The sequence below is a fragment of the Kryptolebias marmoratus genome, linkage group LG4, assembly GCF_001649575.2.
Source record: "Kryptolebias marmoratus isolate JLee-2015 linkage group LG4, ASM164957v2, whole genome shotgun sequence".
NCBI lineage: Eukaryota > Metazoa > Chordata > Actinopteri > Cyprinodontiformes > Rivulidae > Kryptolebias > Kryptolebias marmoratus.
In genome coordinates, this window is record NC_051433.1 from 7650284 (window position 1) to 7677418 (window position 27135).

The 27135-nt window shown below is 35.5% G+C and overlaps 2 protein-coding genes across 3 annotated transcripts; both read left to right on the top strand.

Moving 5' to 3' along the window:
* The first annotated feature begins 4454 nt into the window (after window positions 1–4454).
* On the top strand, window positions 4455–5877 carry LOC108231566 (transcription factor COE3). The gene is made up of 2 exons (XM_017408654.2): window positions 4455–5112; window positions 5578–5877. The coding sequence occupies exons 1-2, from the start codon at window positions 4982–4984 to the stop codon at window positions 5753–5755; spliced, it is 309 nt and encodes a 102-aa protein (XP_017264143.1). The 5' UTR covers window positions 4455–4981; the 3' UTR covers window positions 5756–5877.
* Window positions 5878–24021: 18144 nt separating this feature from the next.
* LOC108231524 (piggyBac transposable element-derived protein 3-like) lies at window positions 24022–26624 on the top strand. Of its 2 annotated transcripts, none has more exons than XM_037975039.1 (3): window positions 24022–24659; window positions 24771–25469; window positions 25563–26624. In XM_037975039.1, exons 2-3 carry the CDS (start codon window positions 24886–24888, stop codon window positions 26386–26388), a joined length of 1410 nt encoding a protein of 469 aa, XP_037830967.1. In that variant the 5' UTR covers window positions 24022–24659; window positions 24771–24885; the 3' UTR covers window positions 26389–26624. The 2 variants fall into 2 exon arrangements, with proteins under 2 accessions (XP_037830967.1, XP_024860035.1); XM_025004267.1 differs by having other exon boundaries at window positions 24022–24249.
* The last annotated feature ends 511 nt before the right edge of the window (window positions 26625–27135 follow it).

Genomic DNA, 27135 nt, shown 5'->3' on the forward strand with positions numbered 1-27135 from the left:
AGTTCCCCTTGCCCTTGTATGCTGTTCCTAGTAACAATGACTGGGGTTGTGTGTGATAGATAGCAGGCAGGGAATGTACTGATAATACAGGTTCCTGCATACAAGGTACCTATGACCAGAGGTTATGTCTTGCACTTTGATGTAAATGTTTTGATCCCTTTGTATTCTGCCAACATTGAAACCAACAAATCTTCAATAAAATCTCAGGGTTTTTTGCTTTCTTACATTTTAAGCCACTGTTCTCTCTTCCTCTCAGAGCTTGTGTAACCAAGACAACGCAGAATGCCATGTGTTATACCCGTGATTAATATATTATAGGATTCAAGAGACAGGGCTTATGTCTTAGATTAATCACTTCACTGGGATCAATATAAAAGTATGTGAATAATTCATTCAGTATTATAATAAGCTTTATTGCTAACAGTCATCTGTAAACCATTATGCAAATATAATGTAGTGTTTCAAGTCAAAGTGGATATCTGTTTCATGAGATGAAAATGTCAAGCCAAACACATTTCAGTCTTCTCTGAGTCTGCGGCACTGAAAAGTGAGAGGAATAAAGTGTTTAAATACTGAATCCATCTGGCTATTCTCTCAATATTCTTCTTAACATGCAAGTGATACACTTCCCCAGGTGAACCGAGTGGCACAAAATGGGATAAAAGGGAATAGAACTTATTTTGTCTCTGTCTTTCAAAGGCAGATTGTATGCAGCACAAAAGGGGGAAAAAAACTGCACCATTTACAAATCAGTTAAGCCTGGAGGGGAATCTGCTGGTGGATGACATTGAAGTTAAAAGTGCACAGGGAGAGGATACGTTGTACTGCAAATCATAGCTTATTTTATGCTGCATTTCTGTGAATGGATTTGACTGACAGTAAACACTTGATTTGAATGTAATCAGTCCATTAAAGGACTTTTATCCCCTGCTATCTTTCTCGTTGTGTTGGGAAGTTGGGGCTCTTTTTTTTCCAGGTAGGCTCACCTATTTTTACAATGAACAGATTTTATCACTTCTATGATTAATGATTCTTATTAGCTAAATTACTTGCACATTGACCACTGCTGAATAAAAATAAAGAGCCCAGTTTAGACAAACTCTTTCAGTCACCCCAGTAAATGCCGTCAAACCTCTGCTAGTGTCAAAAAGAGAGATATTTTTTGTAGAAAAAGTAGTTTCTAGTGGTTTGTTAACAATTGAAGCTTGTAGACTCGATTTACCGAAGTACCGTTATCATTAATGTCTAAACATCAACTGAATGAGTGTAGAACAAGAGCTGAAAAATGACAAGAAACAGACTTCATCTCTGAGCGAAAGTCCAGCAAATGAGGAACAATTTACCCATGGCCTTTAAATGTCAATGTTCTATTGTTTGTAGTCTACTCAAAAACTAGATTCTCATACACAAAGCTGCTGTTGTCTTGCTAATTTATGATATGTGTATATAGAAAAGCAAACAGATCGGATTACTTGACCACACAGTCCATGCCAGTCCATGAGTGTATATTCTTTTTATAATAGCGTTTTATCCTCTGTCACTTATCAGTTTTGCCTACTAAGCTGTTTTGAGATGACAGATCTAACAGACATGCATAGTTTCTCTATGGCAAAATCAAATTATTACACAAGCTGACAGAAGTTATGCTTGTCAATGTGGAATGCTTATGAATGCATTTGAGTATGTTTATATGGCGATTTTCACAATACTAGGCTTAAAAACACATGGACTGCTGTCGTGTTTGAAAGCTGAATGCATTTCCATGACAATGGAACATTGTGTTTTGTGCAGAGTTGCATGGCAGTATAGCACCAAATCAGTTTTGTCATAACACATTTTTCTGGATTCAGCATTTTCTTCTGGCTGACTTTCACCTTGTACTCCTACATCTCGTTCCCATTTCTGATGACAACCTGCAAAAATTTCAAAAAAAGTTACTGAATATATATATTAGTGTAATTATTCATCTTTTAGAATTTTTTTTGGTTCAATTGATTGCTAATATATTTTAAAGTTGTGAAAAATATTTGATTGGATTATATATATATATATATATATATATATATATATATATGCAATGTACAACTGCATGCATAAATAGTGATGTCATAATGTAAGTGGAGACAAAAGATTTGGGGCTGTTTTTGTCTCTAATGTTTCCATTATAACATCACATACAGCGAGTATATTGCATAATATTTCATACCCTTTTTTCCACTGGTGCATACTAAGTCAACTGTAGCAGTAGCCAAGGCAATAATGATAGCACATAATTAGGGTCTCATATCCCTTAGCTTCCTCCATAATTGCAGTCTCCGAACTAGAAATCTCCATTTGAATGTTTCTCAATATGAGAGAAACTCATTAATTGTAGACAATAAGGATTAGGACTTTGCAAAGCTTAACTGAAATGTGGGAGCTAAACGTGAATGAGGTTTGCTTTTTTTGCCAGAGACATGCTCATCAGCTCCACCTCCCTAGAGTTGATTTTGAGTAAGAATAACATTTTGTTCAGATGCAGATGTAGCTGGGATGTCTTGATGTGTCAAACAAAATGTGTTCAGTGCCTTTTCACTGAGTGTTTAGTATACATTTGAAGTTTGGCAACATAACTTAGTGTTTCATTTTTTTTCATGAAACATTGAGTTTCACATGTAAATGTAACATGGAGGTGAAATATTTGGCATGTTACTCAAAATCCCTTTCATGCTTTGAAATCAACAACTCAGTGATGTAATATGACAACATGCTTTGCACCTACACGTGTAACCAGATCACAAAGATAGAGCTGTATTTCCACAAAGATGGATGCTCCCTCTACCAAACAGAGTCCCAGAGGAGAAAACATTTGTTATACAGAGTTTTTCTTTTGGATCGTTCCTCAATTAAATAACTAGGGTGCTGCTGCAATAGCGGTTGTAGATTAAAATGGGTGAAAGATTAATCAGGGAAAACTCCATTTCCATGACAGGAATTAATGTAGGAAGTGGTCGTGGCATGATGAATGAATAAATGAATCATGGACAAAAAAAAGGACAAAACTTCTCTGGAGAAGAAAAAAAAGAGCAGTATTAAGTCTACCATGACAAAACTAGTCAGCAAATCCCAGTGTGAGTGTCCCCATACACCCTCAGGAGCTACTCCTTCTTCATTTATTTACAGCTGTCTGCTGCAGTGCAAGCAGATAAACAAGTGCAGCTCTCCTGTGAGAGGCCAACACCACTGCCAGGGCCTCACCTAATGATTATGAAATGCATGATCAAATATGTTGCGCTGTATTGCGTGGAAGCACACATACACACAAATGCAAAGAAGGCAGAGGAAACTTCCTGGCTTTGCAGCCCTCAATTTCCATCCTGACAAATATGCACACTCAGCTTTACAGAAAACCTCCTTCTTACTATGATGGAACTAATGATTTTCCCTGAGTTATACCTGCAACATCTGTCAGTGACTTAATAGTTTGATTTTATTTATATACTTTCTATTTTTGTTCAAGAAGAAAATATTGGATATAAATCTGATTAATCTGTACAATGCCTTTGTTCAGAATGTTAACATTTTCCAACATTTTTCTTCTTCCTCAAAAAAAAAAACAGAAAAATGTGAAAATTAAATATTATTTCTTATGACATTTTTATCTACATCAACAACACAAATCTCTGGAATACTGCTTTTTTCACAATGTAAACATTTTTGGACTATATTTTGGAGAAAAACATTTCTCTAACCTTGAATATTTTTGCCATAGTACATTCTTGTAATTGATATTGCTGCATTTCAGTTTCATACATATAAACACAAAAGCTTCAAACAGTTTTGTTCCACACCCTGGAGCTGCCTACGCTGTTCCTAAACAAATTACTTCATACTTCTCTACAGACTACAGTACAGTCACATTGTGCACTGCCAATTCAAGATCTGATTTGTTGTTCAGCACAACTTCACATGGGGAACATGCACAATATTGGATTATAGTGATAATCTAGAAGCCTACTTTAGCATGCATTGAAGAATGTGTTCAAAAGAGCGGCTGTAGATTGTTCAAACAGATGAGCTAGCTGCCACGAATGTGGCCATGTTCCACTCTTCAAATTCAAAGATAGGTATCAGAAAATATGGTAATCATGTTCAATTTGTTCTGTGTGAACCAATGAATGAAAGATTGTGCAGTTGTGGACAGCAACATATTTTTTTGGGAACTTGCACATATATAGTAAAATATACCACTTATCAGAGAGTGTTTTTCAGCAGGAACATCTATGGAGTAATTTTCTGACAAATTACATTTTATCTTTATTTGATCTTGGACAATTATTATTCAGACAGAGAGCAGAATATCTTATAAAAAAGAATCATTTACAAAAAGGTCAACAAGAGAAAACAGTAAAAGAAAAATAAAATAAATGACACATTTGGTACTGGTAATAACCCCCCCCCCACCCCCNTTACCTCCTTCCTTCCTTCGCATTCAACAAGAAGTCCTGAAGGTTTTGGATGCGGTGCTTCAGGGATGTGGGCACTTTGAGAGCAGCATCACCCACAAACACAAACAACTGCCATCGATTTTTCTCTGAATAGCACACACTAAAAAAAAAAGAAAAAAGGAGAGAAAACAAGGGAGAAGAGAGGAACAATAGCAACCAAAAAAAAAATCTTGTCTATTGAACAATTCACTTTTCCAGTCTGTGGATACGGCTCTAACTAAGTACAGCACTTTGAGAATTGTTCACATCGGACGGACTGAAGAGGGAGGCAAGACCTGTGGACCGGGTTTTCCCTTTTGCAAGTGACTCGGCTGCTCATCCTGCGAAAATTTAAAAAAAGAGAGAAAGAAACGCAAACCCTGAAGGATAACGCGCTTGGACGTTTATTTCCCTAATTTCACAGGAGGCTCCTGTTTCTTTTTTTTTTTTTTTTCTTTTCTTTTTTTTTCTTCTTCTTCTTCTTCTTTCCCCCTCCCAAACACAAATTGTCCTAAATGTTTGGGATTCAGGAAACTATACCGCGGGGTGGGACGACGATGAAGGAGGAACCGCTGGGTGGACTGAACTCGGTCCGCTCCTGGATGCACACAGCTGGGGTGGTGGACGCAAACACAGCCGCCCAAAGGTATGCATGCCAAAAAAACAAAATAAAAACAAAAAAAAAACAAACAACAAATAATAATTATAAGAAAAAAAAAAAAGCAAGAACGCATCTGATAATTTTCCCTCCTCATCATATCGACCCCTTCAATCCCCTGAATACTCTGTATCAATTACGGTCTCCCAATAAAATGCCCCCCTTCGGCTTTTTTTTTCTTTTCCTTCTTTCTCCCCCCTTCTTTCATTACAACAGATTAGCCATTATTGTGACAAATCAAGAAATCTCTCCCCTCCGCGCGCTCAAAGCGTGCTTCTGCATCTTCAATGTCTCCCATCATCTATAGCAGTATTCCCCCTCTCTCCGACAGCCACACACACACACACACACACGCTTCCACACACACACACACACACACGCTCGGAGAGGCGCGCACACACAGCCCCGGTGTCCGGTGTTTAACCGAGATGCTCTCTTGTTTTCTCCCCGCAGCGGTGTCGGCTTGGCACGGGCACATTATGAAAAGCAGCCCCCTTCCAACCTCAGAAAATCCAATTTTTTCCATTTCGTCCTGGCGCTGTATGACAGGCAGGGTCAGCCCGTGGAGATCGAAAGGACAGCTTTTGTGGACTTTGTGGAGAAAGAAAAAGTAAGCTCTGCATTTTTTTAATTCTTCATTAATTTTTTTTAAAAATTATTATTATTTTAAATGGAGCCCCCCAAAAAAGAGGGGTAAATTAGGGGCAGCGAGATGGCAAAACAGGGGGGCAGTCACGTGTAATATTGATTTTTCTTTTCTTCCAAAGAACTCAATTCGATCATGACAGGAGCAGTTTCTCTCCATATATATTTATATATGTTTTATATATAACAAAACAGTCTTGATCATTTGCTGTTTTTTTTAAATAGTAACATTTTAATGACTAATAAAAAATCAATGACATAATCATAGATTAATTATCATCTATACTGTGTGACAAACAACACAATGATAACAGTAAACGAAGGAAAGACTACTATCAGTTCGAAAAAAGGATTAGTGTCTTTGAAAGTCACTTTTCTTTCAAAAGGTTCTTCAGTTTAAACTTACGTTTCCAAGCTAAAAAGATGTTGGAACATTCACTCTCTGAGCGTCATCAAGGTCACCTGTGAGTCAGTGACTGACTCACCTGTGTTGTGGGAAGTTTGGGTTGGTTTCACTTAAGACTGTTTTGTGTCTACCTTAAAAAGAAACAATCTTTTTGGTTTTTAAAAACATATTTCAATAAAAAAAAAAAACTCAAATACTGTTTTACTAAAAACAAATCAAAAAAAAAACTTATATTGCACTCTGAAACATAAAAGTAAGTCTGTATTTTTTAAACACATTTGAATGAAAAAAAATAACAAAAACTTTTATATCATCATTTAAAGTCAGAGGTATGTTAATGTGTTCACATTACATTTGCTGGTTAAAAGAATCATTGCTTAGTTAAAAATCACTAAAAAATACATACTTAGTTCATGAATTCATTTATACGCATCTCTAAAATAATTACATAATCAGGCTGTGAGCACATTCTATACTTCAAGCAAATAAAAGCACTTAAACAAGGTGATGTAAATTTAGATAACAGCTTTTCACCAAGAAATAGTCTAAAAACTACACTGTGAGGCATTGGTGCATATAGATGAAAAAAAAAAGTTGACATGGAAAGAGCAGACCCCCAATAGTCTAGTGATGTTAAAGGAATAATAAAAAAACAAACAAAAAAAAAACTTTAAGATGTGCGCAGCTCCACAGATCAATACAGAATGAAAACAGGGTTTAAAGATAAAGACAAGGCAAAGTAAAACTTAAAAATAAAGAAGAAAGAAAAAAAAAAAACATATATCAACATATATCTTTAATGCCTCCTGTTGGGCCTTTTAAACTTACCTCTGTCGTTCCAAGTTTGTTTACCCCAACGCCTATGCATGTCAGACTATTTCAGAGCTGCAGGAGAAACATTTGTGAAGTGAAGCAGAAAAGAGAGCCTTATTGATCATTCCTGTCTGTGCTGGGGGACCACTGAGGTGAAAACATCCAATGTGTAGTGGATGAGTGCATCTTGACTGAGTGGCACAGGTCACATAGCAATAACAGTACAATTTCTTCTGTCAGAGGCCTGGATGCTTCTTCATGCTATTGTTTCCATATAATATTAAAGGTTGGGATGAAGTATGCTAAACTAAAACATGGTCTTATGCACATCTGTACATTGTTCAACATAGTTGCTTGATTTTGTTTATGACTCTTTGCAAAGTGACCCTGTGGCCTAGGGATGTTTGTAGTCACAAAAAGCTGTTGTATTTGTTGTGTGCACCAAAGACAATTGACAAATGCAACAACACAGCAGCTTGTGCAAGGATAAAAATATTTGGTTTAGTTGCATATTTTCAATTTATTTTAAAAATGTGTTTTCGTCATAACCTTTAGTCAAGAACATTGAACTTATGAATGCATAATTAATACGGAAAAAATATAAAGAATACCCGCGGTCAGCAGTTTTTCATTAACTGGTTCAAAGGAAATAATAAGATTTGTATTGAATTGTCCTTTCATTATTGCACTTCAAATGACACATCTTTGTTCAACATGCACACACACACACACATATACAAATAAATAAATAAAACACTGTTATTGTCCTGGCAGATATGGCAACATTACAACTGTGCCTCAGACCTAGGATCAATAATAATAAATCAATAATAAACTGAGTTACAGTACCCTTAAGAAAATGACAGTCTTTTTTCAGCTTTTATGCATTATACAAGTAACAGCAGACCTATTAGAGTCGTTATGTTACAATGCACTAATCCTGCAAAAGAAACAAACTCTTTAACATATATACATCTTTCCCAGTTTCCACATTGATATATTGTATATATGCACACACATTACACTACAGAAACCAAGATAATATAAATTCAGAAGACTGTTTAAATCATATTTTATACTTAAAATATATGGCTATCCTGTCTTTTCAAATCTTCTAAAAATAATGCAATGAAATCGTTTTAGAAGGAGTTTGTTTTTCTTCCCTCAATAAGAAAGGTGTCTTTCCCCACACACTCAATTCATAGCATTTCTTTTTGTTTATAAGCTTAGTTAGAGCCTCTAAATGAGAGGCTATGATCGGTCAACATGTGTTAACAAATGAAAAAGTCAGTTGTGCTAATTTTTGCAGCCCTAAGCGCAGTAGACCAAGCCAAATGTAATTTGTCCACTTGGGTGTTCTGTTAACATCTCTGCCAATCAGAGGCGCAGCCAAAAATACCAGGACTGCAGCAGTCATTTTGATGCAGGACTGAATTCCATTCATACACTTATCTTTTGCAGACAAGTGACAGATGTTTGTGGGTGTTGGTAGGTTTTTATTTTTTTTGTGCAGTACGAGAGAAATGACTGAATGAGCTTAGCTGACTGAATTGGCACATAGGATCAATTAAATAAGTCACTGTAGCTATCAAATAATTAAAAAAAACATTTCACAGAAGCTCTAAAGGAAGTTGGGCTCAAAATTCAAGTAGCAGATTATTTAGGAGTTTGCAAAAGACCATTCAACAGCAATACATTTGTAATGTAGGCAAGTCCTAAAGTATAAGCAACTTACACATACAAAAACAAGCAAGCAATTTAAAGCAATTTAAAGAAATGCCAGGAGACACTGCTGTTATGGACTAATTCGCTTGCTTTTATATTATTTGTTAAAGTCTAGCGGAGCCATTTTTTTGCCACATTTCAATCTTTTAATGGATTTCTTTTAGAAAGTGCAATAAAATGCATTAAAAACAATTGAGGCTATTGAAAGAAAAAGAATGAGGAGTTTTTTTGGCAGTGATTATACAGGTATATGAATGCAAACTTTGCTGACAGTATCTTCTTAATTGTTTCAAAAGTGCCAAGTACCAATCATTACTGACAGTGTACTAAATAAACACTTCTTTTTGGTACCAAACTTTTCTTACTTTTTTATTAGTTCTATAAAATCAGAAATTAACTTATTTCTGACAAGAAGGCAGTTAGACAACTCAAACAGCTGATTTCACTCAACCATATGGCTCAATATAAACACACAACTTTATGTAAAATCAACATAACTGTTTTTGTGTTCTTTGCTGGCTCGTGATAATTACCCAGCCTGTCTTGAAGTTTTGTTTTTCCAGTAGTTTTAAGTGTTATTTTTTTCCGTTTGGTTTTGATAGTAGTTCTCCTTGACACCTTCACATCATCTGCCTGACTGTGGCATTCTTGTCCTGCTTTTGGGTCCTTCTCATTCCTGCTCAACAAATATAGAATACAGAATCAGAGATGCCAATCTAATTTGGCGTGGTGGTTTGAAATCATATCATTGTTCACTGTGTCAAATTGGCACCAGTTCTCTTTCTCAAGTCATTATCTTTGCGAGAGCAGTGTCTTTGCTGTGAATAATGTTGAAACTTAATAAAAAGTTTTTTGTTTGTTTTTTTAATGAAAAAGCAAAGACAAAAAAAAAAACATTTTGTTTTCTGCTTAAAAAAATAACAAAAGGTTTGATACATGCTTATAATTGCCTAGAACTTCGGTCCTCCACATGATTATTTTAAGCTCATGCTCATTATTGTATAATTTCTTTTAGACATCAAGTGAAGTGATGTGTGACTTTTTATTGAAAGTTGTAATCATATCGCGTAATGAGCAGCTTAGATTACACTGACCTAAAGAACTTCTATACCGTACCCAGAGAGCTCATTTTCATGCAGGATCTAAGAATCGTTGCTAACTTAAACATTCGTTTGAGATATTGCCAATAGACAGAATTTTGTCAGAAGACACACATTATTATAAGAAAGGTTGATTCAAAACTTAAAATTCAAAGTTTATCAAATTAGGCATCTTATTTGTCAAATGATATCAGTCACAGACTATGCATTGTTCATTCATATGAGGACATGACATGCTTTTTTTTATTTTATATATTTTTTTTTTTTGATACATGGCAACCCTGTTACTGCAGAGGTGCCATTATGCATTTGTCAATATTTCAAACATTTGATTTCAGGAAATCTGTGTTCAAAAGACTAGTTGAGCAAGCTGATCTGTTAGACTTCAGAAGCTTATATTAGCAACATGGGGAAAATAAAAATGTTACTTGCTTGGAAATACTTTTGTAAATAAATATGAAACAAACTTGTTTCCAGCAAGTGAAATAAATACATATTCTGACAAACGTATTGAGTGTTTACAAAGAAAAACAAAAACAAGAGGAACATTCAAAGCAGTTCACAGCAGTGTCTGACCCAATCTTATCACTTTATCCTACATCAATTTTCATTTCATGTTTTTACTCTAAGTCTCAGAGCTGTAGAGTTTGACCCTGCGTAATGTCTTCATTGAATGCTCCCTCATCCTTGTATGTAGTGAACCCAAGCATAGTTTTCTTAATGAGAAACAGCCACCTAGGCTGCTTGACTAGGATAAATTACTGCTCTGTCTCGCACTTCTGGTCTGTGTTGTTGAAGAGGCATTTCCTAGAACTGAGTGACACAGGTTTATTGATAGCTGCACAAACGTCTTTTCTTGTCAACACTGTGTCAGATAAGAGAATGCCATTTGCAGCTCTTCCTCTGTCCAAAATGTTTGAAGCTAAAGAATTGCACAGAAGACTCTAATCAGATCCCTATGTCTTTAATTTATATTTAAATGACAAACACATTTTGTTCAAGTGAGAAGAATTGATCATGAAAAGAATATAATTGCTATCTTTGCCATAGCTCCAAGCTAGTTGCCTATATTGCTATTGATTTTTGCTTTCTCTAAAGTGAAATGACTTGAGATTCCATTGCTCTATTTCCCTCTTGTATTATTTGCATAATGTTTGACACAATAGAGTTTGCAATTTGTATTGATTTAATAGTATTTCATCTTGCTAAATTAGGAAAGGGGATGCAGCTGGAATACAATAATCTACTGTTGTATGAATATGGAATTGCATTTTGAATGATTACTATTATTTTTCATTAAAGTTATTTTTTAAATTAGAAACCACATTGCAGTAATGCTTTTCTGACTTCCATTATTCAAGAATTTATAAAAATAACTATGCATTTCTCAAGGCATCTTTTGACCACATACTGGAGTTCCTTTCAAATGCAGTTGGGTTGGTGAAGACAGCCTTCGCGGTGACCTCAATGTTATCTCTCTTACCCACACTTCTTCTGTCTAGAATATTCTCACAATGGAGAATGACCGCAGTAGCTGTGAAAGAGGACACACCATTATTGGAGTAGTAATACAGCACTCTTGACATGCACATAATTGTCTTAGGCACATACTAAAATCATTGCAACCCAAAATCTGTGCTTCTCATTTCCAACAAATCAAAAGTTGGGGTAAAATAGAAAAAGTACAGTTTTGATTAATTAAACTCTGTTAATATCATTGTGGAGTGTGACAGAGTAGTCAGCAGCAACTATCAATTTGTCTTAAATAAAAATTTTAGGCTCAACCCCCTTTTTTTACCTCTTGTCCACATTAGCAAAGGAATGTATCTCCTAGTGCAACAAAGAGTGTGATACCCTGTCAATCAACACTCCAGTTATCATTTTCTCTCAAGTGTCAGCACTGAAAGAACATAATGGCCCTCGTCTCTGTTCTTCAGCCTCTGATTTGCCTGATTATGCCACCCTTCTCACCATTCAAAAGCCAATCTGTTTTTTTGTGCTCCACAATTAACAAAGTGCCCTTGTTTAAACAGGGGGGGCATCTTGGCCTACTTGTGAATATGTCACTCCATGACTGAATCTCAAGCTGCTTTTGTCGAGAAGGGCATGCAGCTTTATACAGACAGGGGTGAGGGAGTGGGGGGTGGGGGGTGTAGGGTGTGTGTGGGGGGGTGATCTTTCTCATTCGAGCAGATACTGTTAGCTCCACTAGTAATAATCTTAACCACTCGAGCCAAGTTTAAATGGCCCATAAAATATGCTCACTAATTGATGCAGTATAAATAGCACCGAACACTGGCAGGGAGTCAGACAGACTGAGAATAGACTGGTCTCCTTGATTTATTTCAGGCGGGTATAGCAAAAAGACATAAATTTTACCCAACTGAATGCTGTCATACAATGGAATTTTTAAATAACAGTAATTAATTTATTAAACTGAAGGTACACTCTAATCTATGCAATCTACCTGGTGGATGGGCGGGGCGAAGGTTGGGGTGTATCTAAGTTCTTCCAGATTTATTTTTATTTTCATTTTGTTTTTACAGAGCAGTTTTTAATAATACTAATAATAAAAAAGTTTGCTTCTGCGTGTAGGTTTATGCTGTGATTTTTGTTTTTAATGAAAAGTGAACAAAGATGTTGTCAGAGACACTGTTCCCATGAAGTGTTCATCGTGTTTTAGACATGTGAATTACAGTGTTCAAACTGATCTATGTGCTGACATCCTGAGCTCAAAAGACACTTAAGCTCTTGGTAGCTGAACAGTTTTTGATAATTTCTGAGTTGAGAATTTTGAGGATTTTATGGGTGTGTCAGAAATCATCACTTCATGTTGCAGCAGAGTGCTACTAAAATAATAATAATAATAATAAAAAAATAGAAATTGCATTTAGCTCTGCAAATGATAGAAAATGAGGTGACAATGGTGCTTTTGTAATATTTCACAATTTATTTTTAAACTTGACATTCATTTAGATTTTTTATAAGAAATTACAATTTTCAATTACCTAACTGATCATTTAAAATGTAAAAATAATAAAAAAAACATTAATAAAGTAAAAAGAAAAAGTTTCACTGTGCTACAGTTTGTGTTTGGTTGTTAAAAACTTTCACCTAAAAAAGCACATTTAGCTTAAATGAAAAAAGGAAAAGAGGACCATTTGTTTTCTTTCTTTCTTTATTTTTTTTTCACTGTTCATTTTTTTTCATTATCTGAAGAATTATTTAAGGTTCTTATTTGTTGAAAAAGATAAAAAAAAGTTTGGGACTTATAACTCAGAAAGATTTATTAGGGGAAGTTTAGAGTTTAACAAGCAGATTTCATGATGTGACATAAAAATGAAAGGAATCATGTTTACTTCCACCTGCTTCCTAGCATATATTAAAATTAATTGGAACAAACGTCTGAATGAATTCCATGGCCACCCACCATTCACGGTCAAAATAATATTATCCAGACACAAAATCAAAAGTGCATAATTTTCAAGTGGAAAAATGTAAACAGTTCACTTTCTTCTGTGTTTGAATTATGCACCAGAACACACAAAAACTGTTGCTGAAATGAGATTTCTACCATGGCTACAATAGCACAGGCTTACTTTGACTCAGCTGATTCAGATAGAGTATTGAAGGTCATCACTCTTCATTTCCATTTTGATTCAATACACACACACACACACACACGCACACACACACAAGTACTCATGTTGCAATTGAGCTCTTCCCAGTAATATCTGTTTTTAATAACTTCTTGGTTCAATAGATGTTATTTTGGATTGTGATAATAAAAACCAGTGTCTCCTAGAACTTACTTTTAGAGTTACTCCAGCAGAGGTAAAAAGGTGAAAACTCTAAACCAAACAGAAAACATTTTTGAAAGTCATTACAGACAAAAATTCTGCCAAACCTATTAAGTCATGTTTGCTATTAAGTAGTGTAGCCAAATGATGAATGATATGGAATTGTCCATATACACTGTGTATAGAAAACTCACATCTGTGAGCATATTCTGCAGCAGTAGCAGATTTTTGAAGATTGTCAATTAATTTAGTCTAGTTGACCAGGTTTACCACAATGTATTTATTTATTCTTATCTAAGAAACAATGAAACATTATGAAAAGCACCCGAGTGAGATAAGGTGCTGGAGTAGTGAGGTACTAGTATAATTGTAATTCCATCATGGCTCAAAAAAAAAAAAAAAAAAATATATATATATATATATATATATATATATTCCAACAAAATTGTTGAAGTTTTAGGCATGTCAAGGCGGTGCAGCTATGAGAATCAGTAATCAGGGTGCCCTCTTACATGACAATTATGAAAAATAGAGTTTATGTTTTTGACAGGAAAAAAACAAATATTTACATATCTATTGGGGAAAGTAAAAGGCACTCTCTGCAAGGACAGTATCATTGTTAGATTTCAATAATCCTCAAGACAGGCTTTGTGTTGTAACACAAAGGTTGATTGATTACTTTCAAATTTGTGTCGTCACAGCAGTACAAGTCTTCCAGGCGATCTCACAGGTAACCTTCACTTGGCCGGAAGCAACAATAAACAGTTGTCAAGCAAGACAAAAATGATGATGTGCTATTTGCAGAAAGATTCTCCTTCAATTTTGCTTGATAGTTGTTGATATTTTATTTACACTCAAAACTGTGAAATGCTTTTACCTTCCTATTAAAGATAGATATCTTCATACATATAAAGATCTTTGTATTTCTTGCTGTATCTGATGAATGTAGTTATTTTCTGTTGTACAGTGATCGTGCAATTCCTCACGTTAGTGTTTGTGTGTGAGAGAGCAAATTTTGCAATAACAGTTAAACTGTAATAATCTTTGTTACCTTGAATTACTGAAACTTAAAAAAAAGAGTGGCCTTATCTCTCTCACACACACAAAAGGCAAGAACAGGCAGAAACAAACAAACAACTAAATAGGGGATAAGATTGAAGGCAACTAACCAGCAGTTTTTCAATCCACGCTTCAAACATAGCCACTGGAATTCTGACATTCTAGTCACCTACTGTTAAGTCAGTAGGTTGCAACGTTGATGTTGAAATAAAACAATGTGGGAATGATTCGTGATTGTGATTTAGCAATAACTGGAATCTTACCCTACATTATTTTAACAAAACAAACAAAAAAAAATGTAGTGTTACAATTGTCCTTAAAACCTCACAGATAAAACAATAAAAGTAATGAGGGCTGCACCTTTTTGGGGGAGTGGTGGTGAGGTGAATCTGCTCAAACTACTGTTCATTTAGTAGTACTTGTGAGGAGCCATTTGGGAGCTGAAAGAGCCAGCTGTTTTTTTTTTGTTTTTTTTTTTTTGTGAGCTGAGCCAAATGAGATATACCCCAGGAAAGAGCAGAAATAAGCTAGAAGCAATATTAAGTGAAAAGCTGTTTCAGGGCCAAAACAGTTTGCATTTTTAGCGAGCTGAGCCACTTGATTTGGATCCTAAAAAAGCAACAGAATTCCCACGACTGGCTAAAAACCAGAGTATTAAAAAATTCTTCCTTATGGAAAGCATGTTTAAAATCACAATTTTCCTCATGAGAAATGCATGCCAATTACAGGTACAACCACAGCACCCTGGGATTATATATATATATATATATATATATATATATATATATATATATATATGCTGCAACCAGAATAGAAAGACGTCCAAAATACTGTTTAAAAATGAGCCTTGAGAAGTTTAACCAAAACTCCTACATTGTAAGATTGTAAAATCATAACTTGTGCAAATGAAAGTTCATATATCTCTTAAATCATATGCTGCAGTGTGAACCAGGGGAGTACCAGCTGAACCAGAGGCCTTGAGGTTTTCAAACTCTTTCTGTATGCATAAAACACATTTGGGTTCCTTTGTACATACAAATGCAAGTTTTCTGACTACTTTGATTACTGCTGGATATTGTTCTCTCTTGGCAATAGCATGTAATTACACATGAGACTTGCTGTTCTTGAGTGAACTATGAAAACCTCCCCTTTACATCAGCAAAGCTGTTTGCTTATAATGTTCTGGTGGGAATTTGAGTAAAGGTCAGTGAGGCTGGTTCTTACAAAATCTCTTTATAAAAATAGACAGAGCTAAAAATTTTCTGTGTAATGCAAATCTTCAGTTACACAACAAGATACACTTGGAACAAAAATATAAGTACATCTTTGTTCTTCAGTTTTCACATTCTGCTATCAGAGTTATGTGGGCATATATGAAATCTTTTCACTGAAACACTTCACAAATGCTTTGTTAAATGTTGACCCTGATTTAATTTCTCATACTTTTTGTGTCCAACTGGCTTGTCATAAGAAATTTACAAGGTCAGTTTAGGAAGAACTGTGTAGGAGGTCAACTGTAACTTGTACTATCACCAAGAACAATTAGTTGTCTTAAGTCAAAAGGTTTTATATCAAAACTAATAACTGCTTATTTATGCAAAATAAATAAATAAATAAGTACACAGTTGAAGTCCTTGGAGTCATTAAGATTTTAATAGCCTTGTTTATTTTTTACTGTTAAAACTTGTACAGTTTTGGTAGTCATTTTGTTTCTTTACAACACCACACTAGTTTTGAAACATTTAAATAAAGTGCAAACATTAAATAAACTGTTGCAGAAAAACTACATACACAACTTGCTCACATGCCCAGGTTTAAATTAGAGATGTTGCTTTAAGGCAAAGGTGCCAACTACCATACCATCATGTGTGCAATGAAACATTAGCTCCATACACTTTCAGTTAGTCTGGAACAAGACAATATTGGTGTCCTTTTGTTTTTGTTCATTTTATCTTACTTAACTACATAGTTGTTGTAATATCCATTTTATTCTGCTATACCAAGGCCAAAAAATCTGGGTTTAATCCTTATTGTGAAGTTTGAATGACTATTAATCTGAACCTGAAGCTGAAATCTGAATCTGCTTGTAGCAGTCAGGACATTCTCCAGTGGCCTCAGAAGCATCATAGCATGAATGGATTAGTTAACTCTGGATGAAAATTAGATTCATCATCAAGACTACAGTAGTGGCACCAGTTAAATCAAAGCATGGTGATTTTTCTCCTCATATCACTTAGGAAGGATAACTGCAACTTTTTTTATGTTTGACTGACTTTACTAATTCAAGGGGTTTTTTGTTAGCTTGTTTTTTTTTATATATATATCTTAGTGAAACTTTTACTGGTTCACTGACATCCCAGTAGTTTTTAAGCATAGCTGATTGTATCCACAGTTGTCTATTGTAGAAAAAAAAGCTATGGAATGATACTATTTACTATCTCAGCATGGAGATATTTCTTTCTTTAGAACATTTTATTTCCTAGGGCTACTTCTTCATATAATAAAAGATGAAAAGAACAGAGAAATTCATTTTCTTTTGTAACTGCAGTAATGTTGAAAAATGGTGTAGCTTATAAAAGGAATTTGGCAAAGTTATCTGTCAACTTGAGAGGAGAACACAAAAGATAAACGACTTTAAATTTTCAGCATAGCACAAACAAAGGTTTACAAAATTTATCATGCTTTTGTAAACAGGACAAATTTGGCACTTTAAAACCCACATTTTGTTTATTTAATTGCAGTGCTGACCTAACTCCAAAAGTAGTCAAGTCCATCCTAATATCTACTCTTCTTCACAGTCACATGAAGGGAAACAGAGAAAGAAGATGGGATGACTGAGATCGTGAGAATGTGTCACCTATCCAGTTTTTCACACTTTTCTGAAATAGGGTTGACAAACAGGCAAGAGCCATTTGTGAGCAGGCGGATTTTGACAGGATTTCTGTCAGGACTAGCAATTCTAATTAGAGGATTGAAGCAGTCAGGCTGAGAGAGAGCAAGTTCTGAAGCTGGAAGGGTCAAAGGTTCAATGATACATTCACCGACATGCAGTAAACTACAGTGCATATGATACACTCAGACACACACTGAGTGGATACACAATGGCACATAACTTTACTCAGCTCTGTTGGAAGTGCAAAGGTCATATGCAGTTTATGACTTTCAAAAATTTTACAGTTTTAGTTTTTAGGGCAGTTGAAAAAACGGTTGGAATTGTATTTGTAATGTGGCGGAGTTGTACAAATATTATTTTCTGCTGTGAAGCACTTGAATTTACATGCAATTGTGGGACTTTGCTATTGCTGTTTCGAGTATTGGGTTAGTTGTGGAGTGTGACCAAGTTTACCCCTTGAAAACTGATCTTGTTTTTGTTGTTGCAAATTTGGCATACTTTTTAAGTGAAAACGCATAAAGAACAGTGTGTCTAGCTACCAGAATTCAAACTGTTGTTTTTCTTTCTACCCTTGTAAGAGCCTTATCTATTCTGTATTTTTTTATCACCTCCATTATATGCAAATAGTCCAGAAAAATGTGGTATTTTAAGGGCTTGTTTCACCAAAAAGGACATGCCATTTTAATGCTTATTGACGTTCATTGGCTTACAAAGTCTGTCATTAAAAAATTCAAGCCAATAATGCTTGCCTATGTGTGACTGCAGGGTCTGGATCCAACCATCTGAACTTCGTCATACAGGCTTATGGTCTTTCTTGACTGCCCCTTGTCTTGTTTGTGGAGATGCCTGGCATGAACATGAACTTCATTTGCTAAGCCCTCCAATCCTGCTACCACCATATCATTGCTATTAAAACTGAAAACCCTCACAGTTAAAAAAGGGCAAGAAATACTAATAATTAAGAAAAAAAATACATTTTAAACTAGAAACACTCAGAGAATGCAAACCTCAGCCAAGGCCACAGCATGGTCAAAAAACAGTGTGATCCTGAACATAATCTGGATCACCACCAAAACTGAATTTATTGGGTTTTTTTTTGATAACCCCAACATTTCCTGAAAATTTAATCCAAATCTGTTCATTCATTTTTACGTGATCTTGTTAACACAGACAAACAAACAAACAAACAAACAAACTCAACCAAAAACACAACTTCCTCTGTGGAAGTGCTTGTGCACTTGCTTACCTGCAACTGCACAAGCAACTGAGTCCCACAAGTAAAGCAATGTCAGAGAGTGAACATTAACTATCATCAGCTTCATTAGTAATTAACTGCTTTTTTACTTATGTTTGATATCACACTACAGTCAAAGCTATGTGTATGATGAGAATAAACCCACTGATATACCAATGTCAAAACTGTTGTTTAAGTTTAGATTTGAAATTTGCCTACAAAAATACAAACCTACATGTCCTCATCAACAAGAGAACAGTGACTGGAAAAGGTCCACATGAGTCAAAAGGCAAGCATGACACTGGGATTTGAACCTGAGGCTCTGTGCTCAATCTGCAGGATGTAATACCCCGACAACCCTATGTCCCCCCCCCACCCATCCACTACTGCTCACTCAGTAGGGCTTGCACCCAGCCTGCTCTCACTCTTCAACAAACTGATATACTTTAAAGGCTGCCGCAGGCGAGGCCAGTTTACATATATCTAACTCGACAGGCGAGCCAGGAGGAAACAAGACCAATGACCCGCATAGATCCATTCAAATGCGAAGACTGGAGAAAATGAGACACTGCAAGTCTCTTTCTCTATCTGTCACACAGTCGTTGAATAATTTCTATTCTTTTACATTTCTTGGTCTTGTTTATATATCATTGCATCGTGTTTGTGAATACAAACTCTCTCTGCGATCCTCCTGTCAACACAGAGATAGAATTTGGTTTGGAGATTATTTCTGATAATTGACCAAATCAAAAGAAAATCATTAAACATTGTTTTTGTTTGTTTCATATAGGATTCGATTCAGTATTACAAAACTGCATGTTTAATAACCTTTTAAAATAAAATACATGCATTTGGTTAAGATGGTATGTCTACTTTGCATTACATATTTTTCTTGTTTGTTTATTTCTGCAAGTATTTTGCTATTTAAAGGTAGAATGTGAAGGCTTCAGTTTACTCAGACCTTTTCTCCATGTAAAAACTGTGGCTCACACAATTTACTCACATAAACAAACACATAAAAAACAGAATACCATTTAATTGAAGATTTGAATTAATAAAAAATAGCAATGTTTTAAAAAAATAGGAACATAGGACATTTGGCAAATATATATATATATATATATATATATATATATATATATATATATATTATCTTTCATGTTTTACATGTATCATCGTGCCTCAGCTTATCAGAGCATGTTTATTTTTAACTTTAAAGACTTTGCAGTCGCTGCTTGCCCCATCTTGTAGATGATATGCTAACAAGTACTCCCACTTACGCACTATGCACCTTATTCCAACAGAACATGCAAATGTAGCCTGGGGTTGTGCTTTCAAGATAATATCTTAATTACTGCAGTTAAACCATAGTCTCTCACATTCTATCCAGTAACACAGACTCCTGGGGGTTAGTTGATTGAACAGAGTTGATTTGATAGACGGTTCATCTTTAATTTTATCTTTAATTAGAAGCCAATTCAAGGAGAGACATCATAAGTTAATTACTGTTACATTCATTAAGATCACAAATGTATAATGATTCTTGTTCAGTATTTTATTTATACTTTTTTTTTTTCATTGATACAGAGCAATTGATCTTACCTTTTTGTTTCATGACCCTTTAAACAAGGGTTTTTATTTGAGTTTGCAACTCTAGTCACTTCTTTTTGGTTGCAGTTGATCTTCTATTAATGTTTGCGCTTTGTCTCTGAGGTAATTGGCAATACCTCCAGCACATAAACACTTACCTAATTGGAAGGGTTACCAACAGCTTGGCGAGACATCTAAGAGAATGTAAAATGTGATTCCTCTCCTCTGAAGCTTAAAAAAAAATCATTATACCCTATCAATTTATAATAAAGTAAAGTTGCCTTAATGTGTCTTTTATAATTAGAAGTCAGGACCTCTTTACAATATACATGTATTATTAATCCAATAGTCAGCAGTCATAAACGGTTGCTTGGTTGGGTGCACAGAGGTTTTTAAAACTGACTTTTATTTTATAAAACTCATCTTAGTTTTTTATTTTTTTTTTCAAATCAAAGAATTCAGATAAGAAAAAAAATCCACAGGGCAAGTTATAGCTTTAAAAACATCACTAGACTTTGCATGATCCGTTGATGCAACATTGTCTTCATCAACATTCTGGAGAGCCCAAACTGCATGTTACTTCTTGGGTTTAGATTTGGTTTAATAAACACACAAACAATCATAAAAACTAAATTTTACACAGTATGTGATACAAGAAAAACAAAAACATAACAATGGCCTTCAAGAGAATAACTTTATTATTATTAACCTTTTATTGTATATTAATCTTTTATAAAACATTAAATCTACAATGTAAAAAAAGTAGCTACTGAATCTTCCTTTTTTTCTTAAATTATTTATTGCTATTGTCTTTTACTGTAGGTCAAGCTTCTTTTGTTACTCAGTTTTAGTTATGTTGTTTCAGATGTCCTCACATGCCCTCATTTCTAATTCCACCTTCACTTGTTTTAAAATACTTAATTAGCTCATCTGTAACCACTTACCAATCACCCCTCACTGCCATTGTTCAACCCCTGGCAAATATTAATGAGTCAGCACTCCCGGATAATTTGATCTCTCAGTTGTTTAATTTTGTATAAAAACTAAATCACAGACACCTGAATTAACATTAACACCTGAACAAAAAACAACAAGGTGACAATAGGCTAAAGAAAAACAGTTATGGACTGTGGTTGGCTGGATGAAAGTGTCATGTCAGGTAAAGGCACAGGAAAGATGACAGTCATTACATCTTTAACAAATGCCAAAGTCTACATTGAAATTTTGGACATTTTTCTCATTCCATCAACTGAAAGGAATTTTGGTGATAATGACTTCATTTTTCAAGATGATGATTCATCTTTCCATAGGGCAAAGGACAGGAAAACTTTCCTTCAAGGAAGACATATTTGTTTTGTTGTGCATTTTCTGTTTTCAAGACATATTGCTTTAGGTTTTCTATTTTGATGCTTTCATGTCTTCCTTGGTGCACCGACATGTTTCTCTTTTACAATATTCCCATTTTGTTTGTACTTGGTCCACATTTTAAACACAGCTGACTGGGAACAACCAATATCTTTTGCAAAATTTTGTTATGATTTACCTTATGAATAAGTTTTAAAACCCTTTTGTGTTGGAGTTGTGAGTTATCTCAATCTGCTTTGTGCAACAGCTCTCCAGAGTTTGAGCTCTGCTTTAACTGAAGACTAATTAACAGATTTAATCTGCATCAGGTGTTTGTTTTAGAACTGCAAAATACAGTTATTCCAAGTTTTATTTTTCCTTAGAATCTATTTGATCTATAAAAAGCAATTGTGACTGACTACGTTAATTATATATATATATATATATATATATATGTGTGTATTCTTCCATTGTTTCTTAATGCTAGAAGGCATTTCTTATTTTAACGTTTTATTGTTTTCGTTTTTAAACTCTGAACTGCAAAGATGCAGTGGGTCAACCTGCATCTGTTTACTAGTCCTGGAATGTGAATCATTTCTGTTTGTCTCAGCCTTCAGAGATCCAATCCCACCTTCATGTTAGAAAATACAAAAATCAGTGACCTTACGTCAAGGGTGCAAAATTCTCATCTCAAACAACTCTTTGTTGATAGATGATTGAGGAATTAAAAGAAGATTAATAACTTTTCCATTACTCTTTAATCACAAACCAACTGTCAGAGTGATATATGATCACTGTAATAGGGTTGAGTTAGAAAGGTCTTCATAGTTAGTTGCTATTATCTCACATTTCAAGACATTTTACTATGTAAAAACTGAAATATGTTGTTGAAAAAGACAGGAAAAACAAATATACAAATAAGTAAGACCTTCGCACAGGCGGATGGTTCCAGGTTTTAATCCAAGTGGCTCTAATGCCTCATATGAAATAAATAAATAAAACTAAAAAGCAACCACTGAAACCATATAGTGAGCAAATAATTTGACAAACTTCAACAACAGAGAGGAACCTTGAGATGTACTGGTAATCTGTCCAGAGTGTACCCTGTCTAACATTCACCAGCTCCCATTAACATCAGCTTCCAGTAGATGGAAAAGCAGGTACAGAAAATGAGTGGATGGAGAGGTACACCTGTGGGGAGGACAGTTTACAAGGAAATAATGTTTTAAGTCACACCAAAATCATACATGCTTCACACTCCTTCACATATAAAGGCCCAGGAGGAGCAATGCACTCGGGAAGGAGACTGCACCACTAAAATGAAAAAAAAGATTTAAACAAAACTTTCAAAGTAAAAAACAGGACATGTGTGCCCCACTGTTTGTGAAAATTACACCAGGTAACTGTGAAAATAAAAAGGTGACCAATTTTCAGTGCACGAGGACATATCTCATCTACAGGCAGAGTTGATAACTTCTGCTTTAATGATCTTGTCAGGGTCATTCAAATTAGAGACCTGCAGGAAGGTAAATGAGAATGAATTGAGATATAATCCCCGAACACTGCAGGCTTCATCAGCATGTGGCCGAGGATATATCTCTTTTAAAGGTTCTTTATGTGGGAACGTGGAAGCTCCCCAATGACAAACCTATTATCTGTTTCTGTTCAAGGTTAAAGCCAGTAGATCCATAGAAATCAGAATTGGAAAATAGTTTTTTTTTTCATGAGCTTGGCTTTTTCTATCATATCTGAAACTGTTATAGATGATCAGTGTCATTATGAATGATGAGGTCTCACTCTCGTTATTCGAAATGCTAGTAAAAGGTGAGGATGACTTTCATTTCCTCTTCAGATAGCATCTTTTTTTGTAGCTTGCACATGTAGATGAGTTGAACACAGACTCAGGTAAAAACTGTCCTGTAGCCAAATGCTCTTTGATCAGAGCGAGAATAACCTCCACAATGACTGGACAAATGGATTGACAAAGCCAAAAATAAATTAAAAAATAATGAAATTATGCTTTGCATGCCTTTTATTGTGACCTATGATTGTATCACACTGTTGCATGTGGACATAAATCAGTTTAATAAAGATGCCATTTGTAAAAATAAAATAATAATAGTAAAAATGTGTTCTTGATGCATATGAAATTGTGGTGCACTGATGAAAAGCTCTTTCAAATTGTTAGAAGTAAAACATTTGTTATAGATCTAAAGCAACTGGTAATTGTGTTTGGCTAGTATTTATTTGGAAGATTATGGTTAGAGATACATTTAAAAGCATATCCTCCTGAGACCCAGCAATGCATTTTTGTCCTCTGTGGAGTACATAGGTTTTTTGTTCATAACTCTGAAACTATACATGCCACTGTGTTAAATCCTGTTGGTCCTTAGAGAGGACATCCTGGGCTTTCCAATGATATGACATGTGTGGGGGTGGGGCTTTTCTGGAATTTTCTTTCTGATTCTTCACAATGGCTGCCATCCCTGTGAGCACATTTTATCGAAAGAAGAAAGGTAAGTATATTATTTTCTAATTATGAGCTTTGTGAGTTTAATATTCAGATTGCTTCTAGTAAATGAACATCTAAGGAATAGTTAGGTGGATTTTCAGAGCAGTTTAATTATTTGTTGGGATAAAACATAACCTGTTTATGTGTGTCCTCCATAGAGGACATCAGGATTTGCTTTTTATTTTTTTAACCTGTTTTAATAGAAATCAGCTCACTGACTGAGGCAGAGAAAATCCTAAACAGGATTATTGATGGAGACTCAGACATAGATTTGTCAGATGAGGAGGACCAAGAGGGACAGATTGACGGTGATTTTGAGGTCGGGAGTTCAGAGGATGAGGCATCAAGTGAGGAAGAGGAGAGTGAAGTTGAGGATGCACGGGCCCGTCGCCCACTTTGGACCAAAACTAACACGTAGGCTTCTGAGACAAGAGTAGATAAGCTTAGACAGATAAGAGTATTTTTTTGGATGAACTATCACTTTTAGAGGACATAATTATTTAATGTATTTGTCTGTCTCTTAAGATTCCTGCCTGTGCTGGAAGACTCCGGAGAGGTTGTCTGTACTGCCCCAAACCGTGTAGACTGGCCACCATCAAAATACTTTGAGCAGTACATTGACAACAAAGTTTTTGAGGACATGTCCTTTTGCACAAACCAGAGACAGATTCAGGTGTCAGGCTCAAGTCTGAATACAACACCTGAGGAGATTAAGACCTGGTTTGGAGTCTCAGTGTACATGGCATGCCTTGGTTACCCAAAAATCAAAATGTATTGGGCCAAAAAAACAAGAGTGCCAATAGTTGCTGAGTCGATGACAAGGGATCGCTTTTTCAAGATCAGATGTTCTTTGAAAATCACTAATGATCTTGATGTAACTGAAGAAGAGAGGAAGCTCAATATGCTTTGGAGAGTCAGTCCACTTTTGAAGAAGGTGCAACAAGGTTGCCTAAACCTACCCAGGCCAGGAAATGTTTCCATTGATGAACAAATGATTCCCTTTACTGGTCGATGTCCAGTCCGTCAATTCGTTCCTGGCAAGCCAAATCCAACCGGATTGAAGGTGTTTGTTCTCGCTACTCCAACTGGAATTGTATTGGATTTTGAAGTCTACCAAGGAAAAAACACCTTTGTCGGCAGAGACACAGGACTTGGAATAGGAGCAAATGCAGTTCTTCGGTTGACTGAGTCCATTCCCAGGGGAACTCACCTGTACTTTGACAGGTATAAACGTCAATTGTGGTGCTGTTGATGATGATTCTCTGTAAACAAATGACACTTATTTTTTATTTTTTGTGTTTGTGTCTGTCTGTCTAGGTATTTCACCTCAATAAAACTACTGGATAAATTGCTAGAAATGGGTCTGCCTGCAAGTGGAACATTGATGAAAAATAGACTCCCAAAGGATTGTAACATTACATCTGATAAAGAGTTGTTGAAACAAGGAAGAGGCTCCTCTGTAATGGTGACAAGGAAACATCCTGAGCTGGCTGTGACAAAATGGGTTGACAATAAACCTGTACTCATGGCATCAACAGTGCATGGAATAGAGCCCCAGGATACCCGGACCAGATGGTCACTGAAAGACAAAAGGCATGTTCAAGTGTCCAGACCTGCAGTGGTGGCAGAGTACAACACCAACATGGGTGGGGTTGATATGTGTGATAGAATGCTTAGTTTTTATAGAATGGCTAACCGCACAAGGAAGTGGACTGTACGCACAATCCTACACTTCTTCGATCTGGCTATCACCAACTCCTGGTTACAGTATAAGGAAGACAGCCAAGCTTTGGCACGACCTATGAAGAAAACTCTCCAATACCATGACTTCAAACTGCTCTTAGGTGAGGAACTGATTGCCCAGGGGCAGTCAGGCCAACCTAATCCAATTGAATCTGATGCGTCGAATGATGAGGAGTACGTTCCATCACAGAAGAGAAGGAGGCCCCAGCCAGATAAGGAAGTGAGAAAGTATGGAGCTGTCCATTTGCCACAGATGATGGACAATCCTAATAGTTCCAGGTGCAGAGCAGAAGGGTGCACTGGAAAAACCTACATAAAGTGCATCAAATGCAACATGTACCTCTGCATCTCAAAGAAGAAGAACTGCTTTATGGACTACCACAAACCAAAACAGAACTAACACACCTGATTAAACTACACTAATCAGCTTGCTTTTGATAAGCTGAATGAGGTCCCTGGAAATCTGAACCACTGGCTTGAATGGTGTAGCCATTTGAAATTTACAGCACTAAAGATTGTCAGAGTTCAGAGGTAAATGTATGCCTCGAAATGTGTTCATATTTGCCACAAGAGAGTCCCGATGTCCTCTCCAAAGGACATACTCTAAAAAATAAATAAAAACATGTTTTGAAATTTTTTCAATTGTAGTGATGTTTTTTCACACCAAAGAGTCATGTAGTGTAAAAAAAATTGAAATTCAAAAACTTTTTTTTCTCTGGGTCTCAGGAGGATATACCGATTAACTGATGACAAGTGTTCATGGTCACAGAAGTTTAAACCTTTCTAATACGGCTGTATTCAGAAACGTGAAAGTGTCATTTTAAGTTATTGCATGTTGTGTTTAAAGCTAAGATTTACAGTTCAAACATTATAAATGACTTACTCTGATGTCAAGGTTTCGCAGTTTAAATTGATAAGGGTTATTTCAAAATATTTCTTCACTAAGTGGTTTCTGCACTCAACAGTGATGTTGTGCAAATTTATTTTCAGCTATAGCTGACTAAGCAGCACAGTCAAAGCAGAGTTTTACAAATAGATTCTGTCAAGAGAGATCTGTTATTTCTATTTAATATGCAAAAGCATAATGTAGGTATGTGTTTTTTTAGTTTTATTTTTTTGTTGTTAAGCATGCAATTTTTTACACATG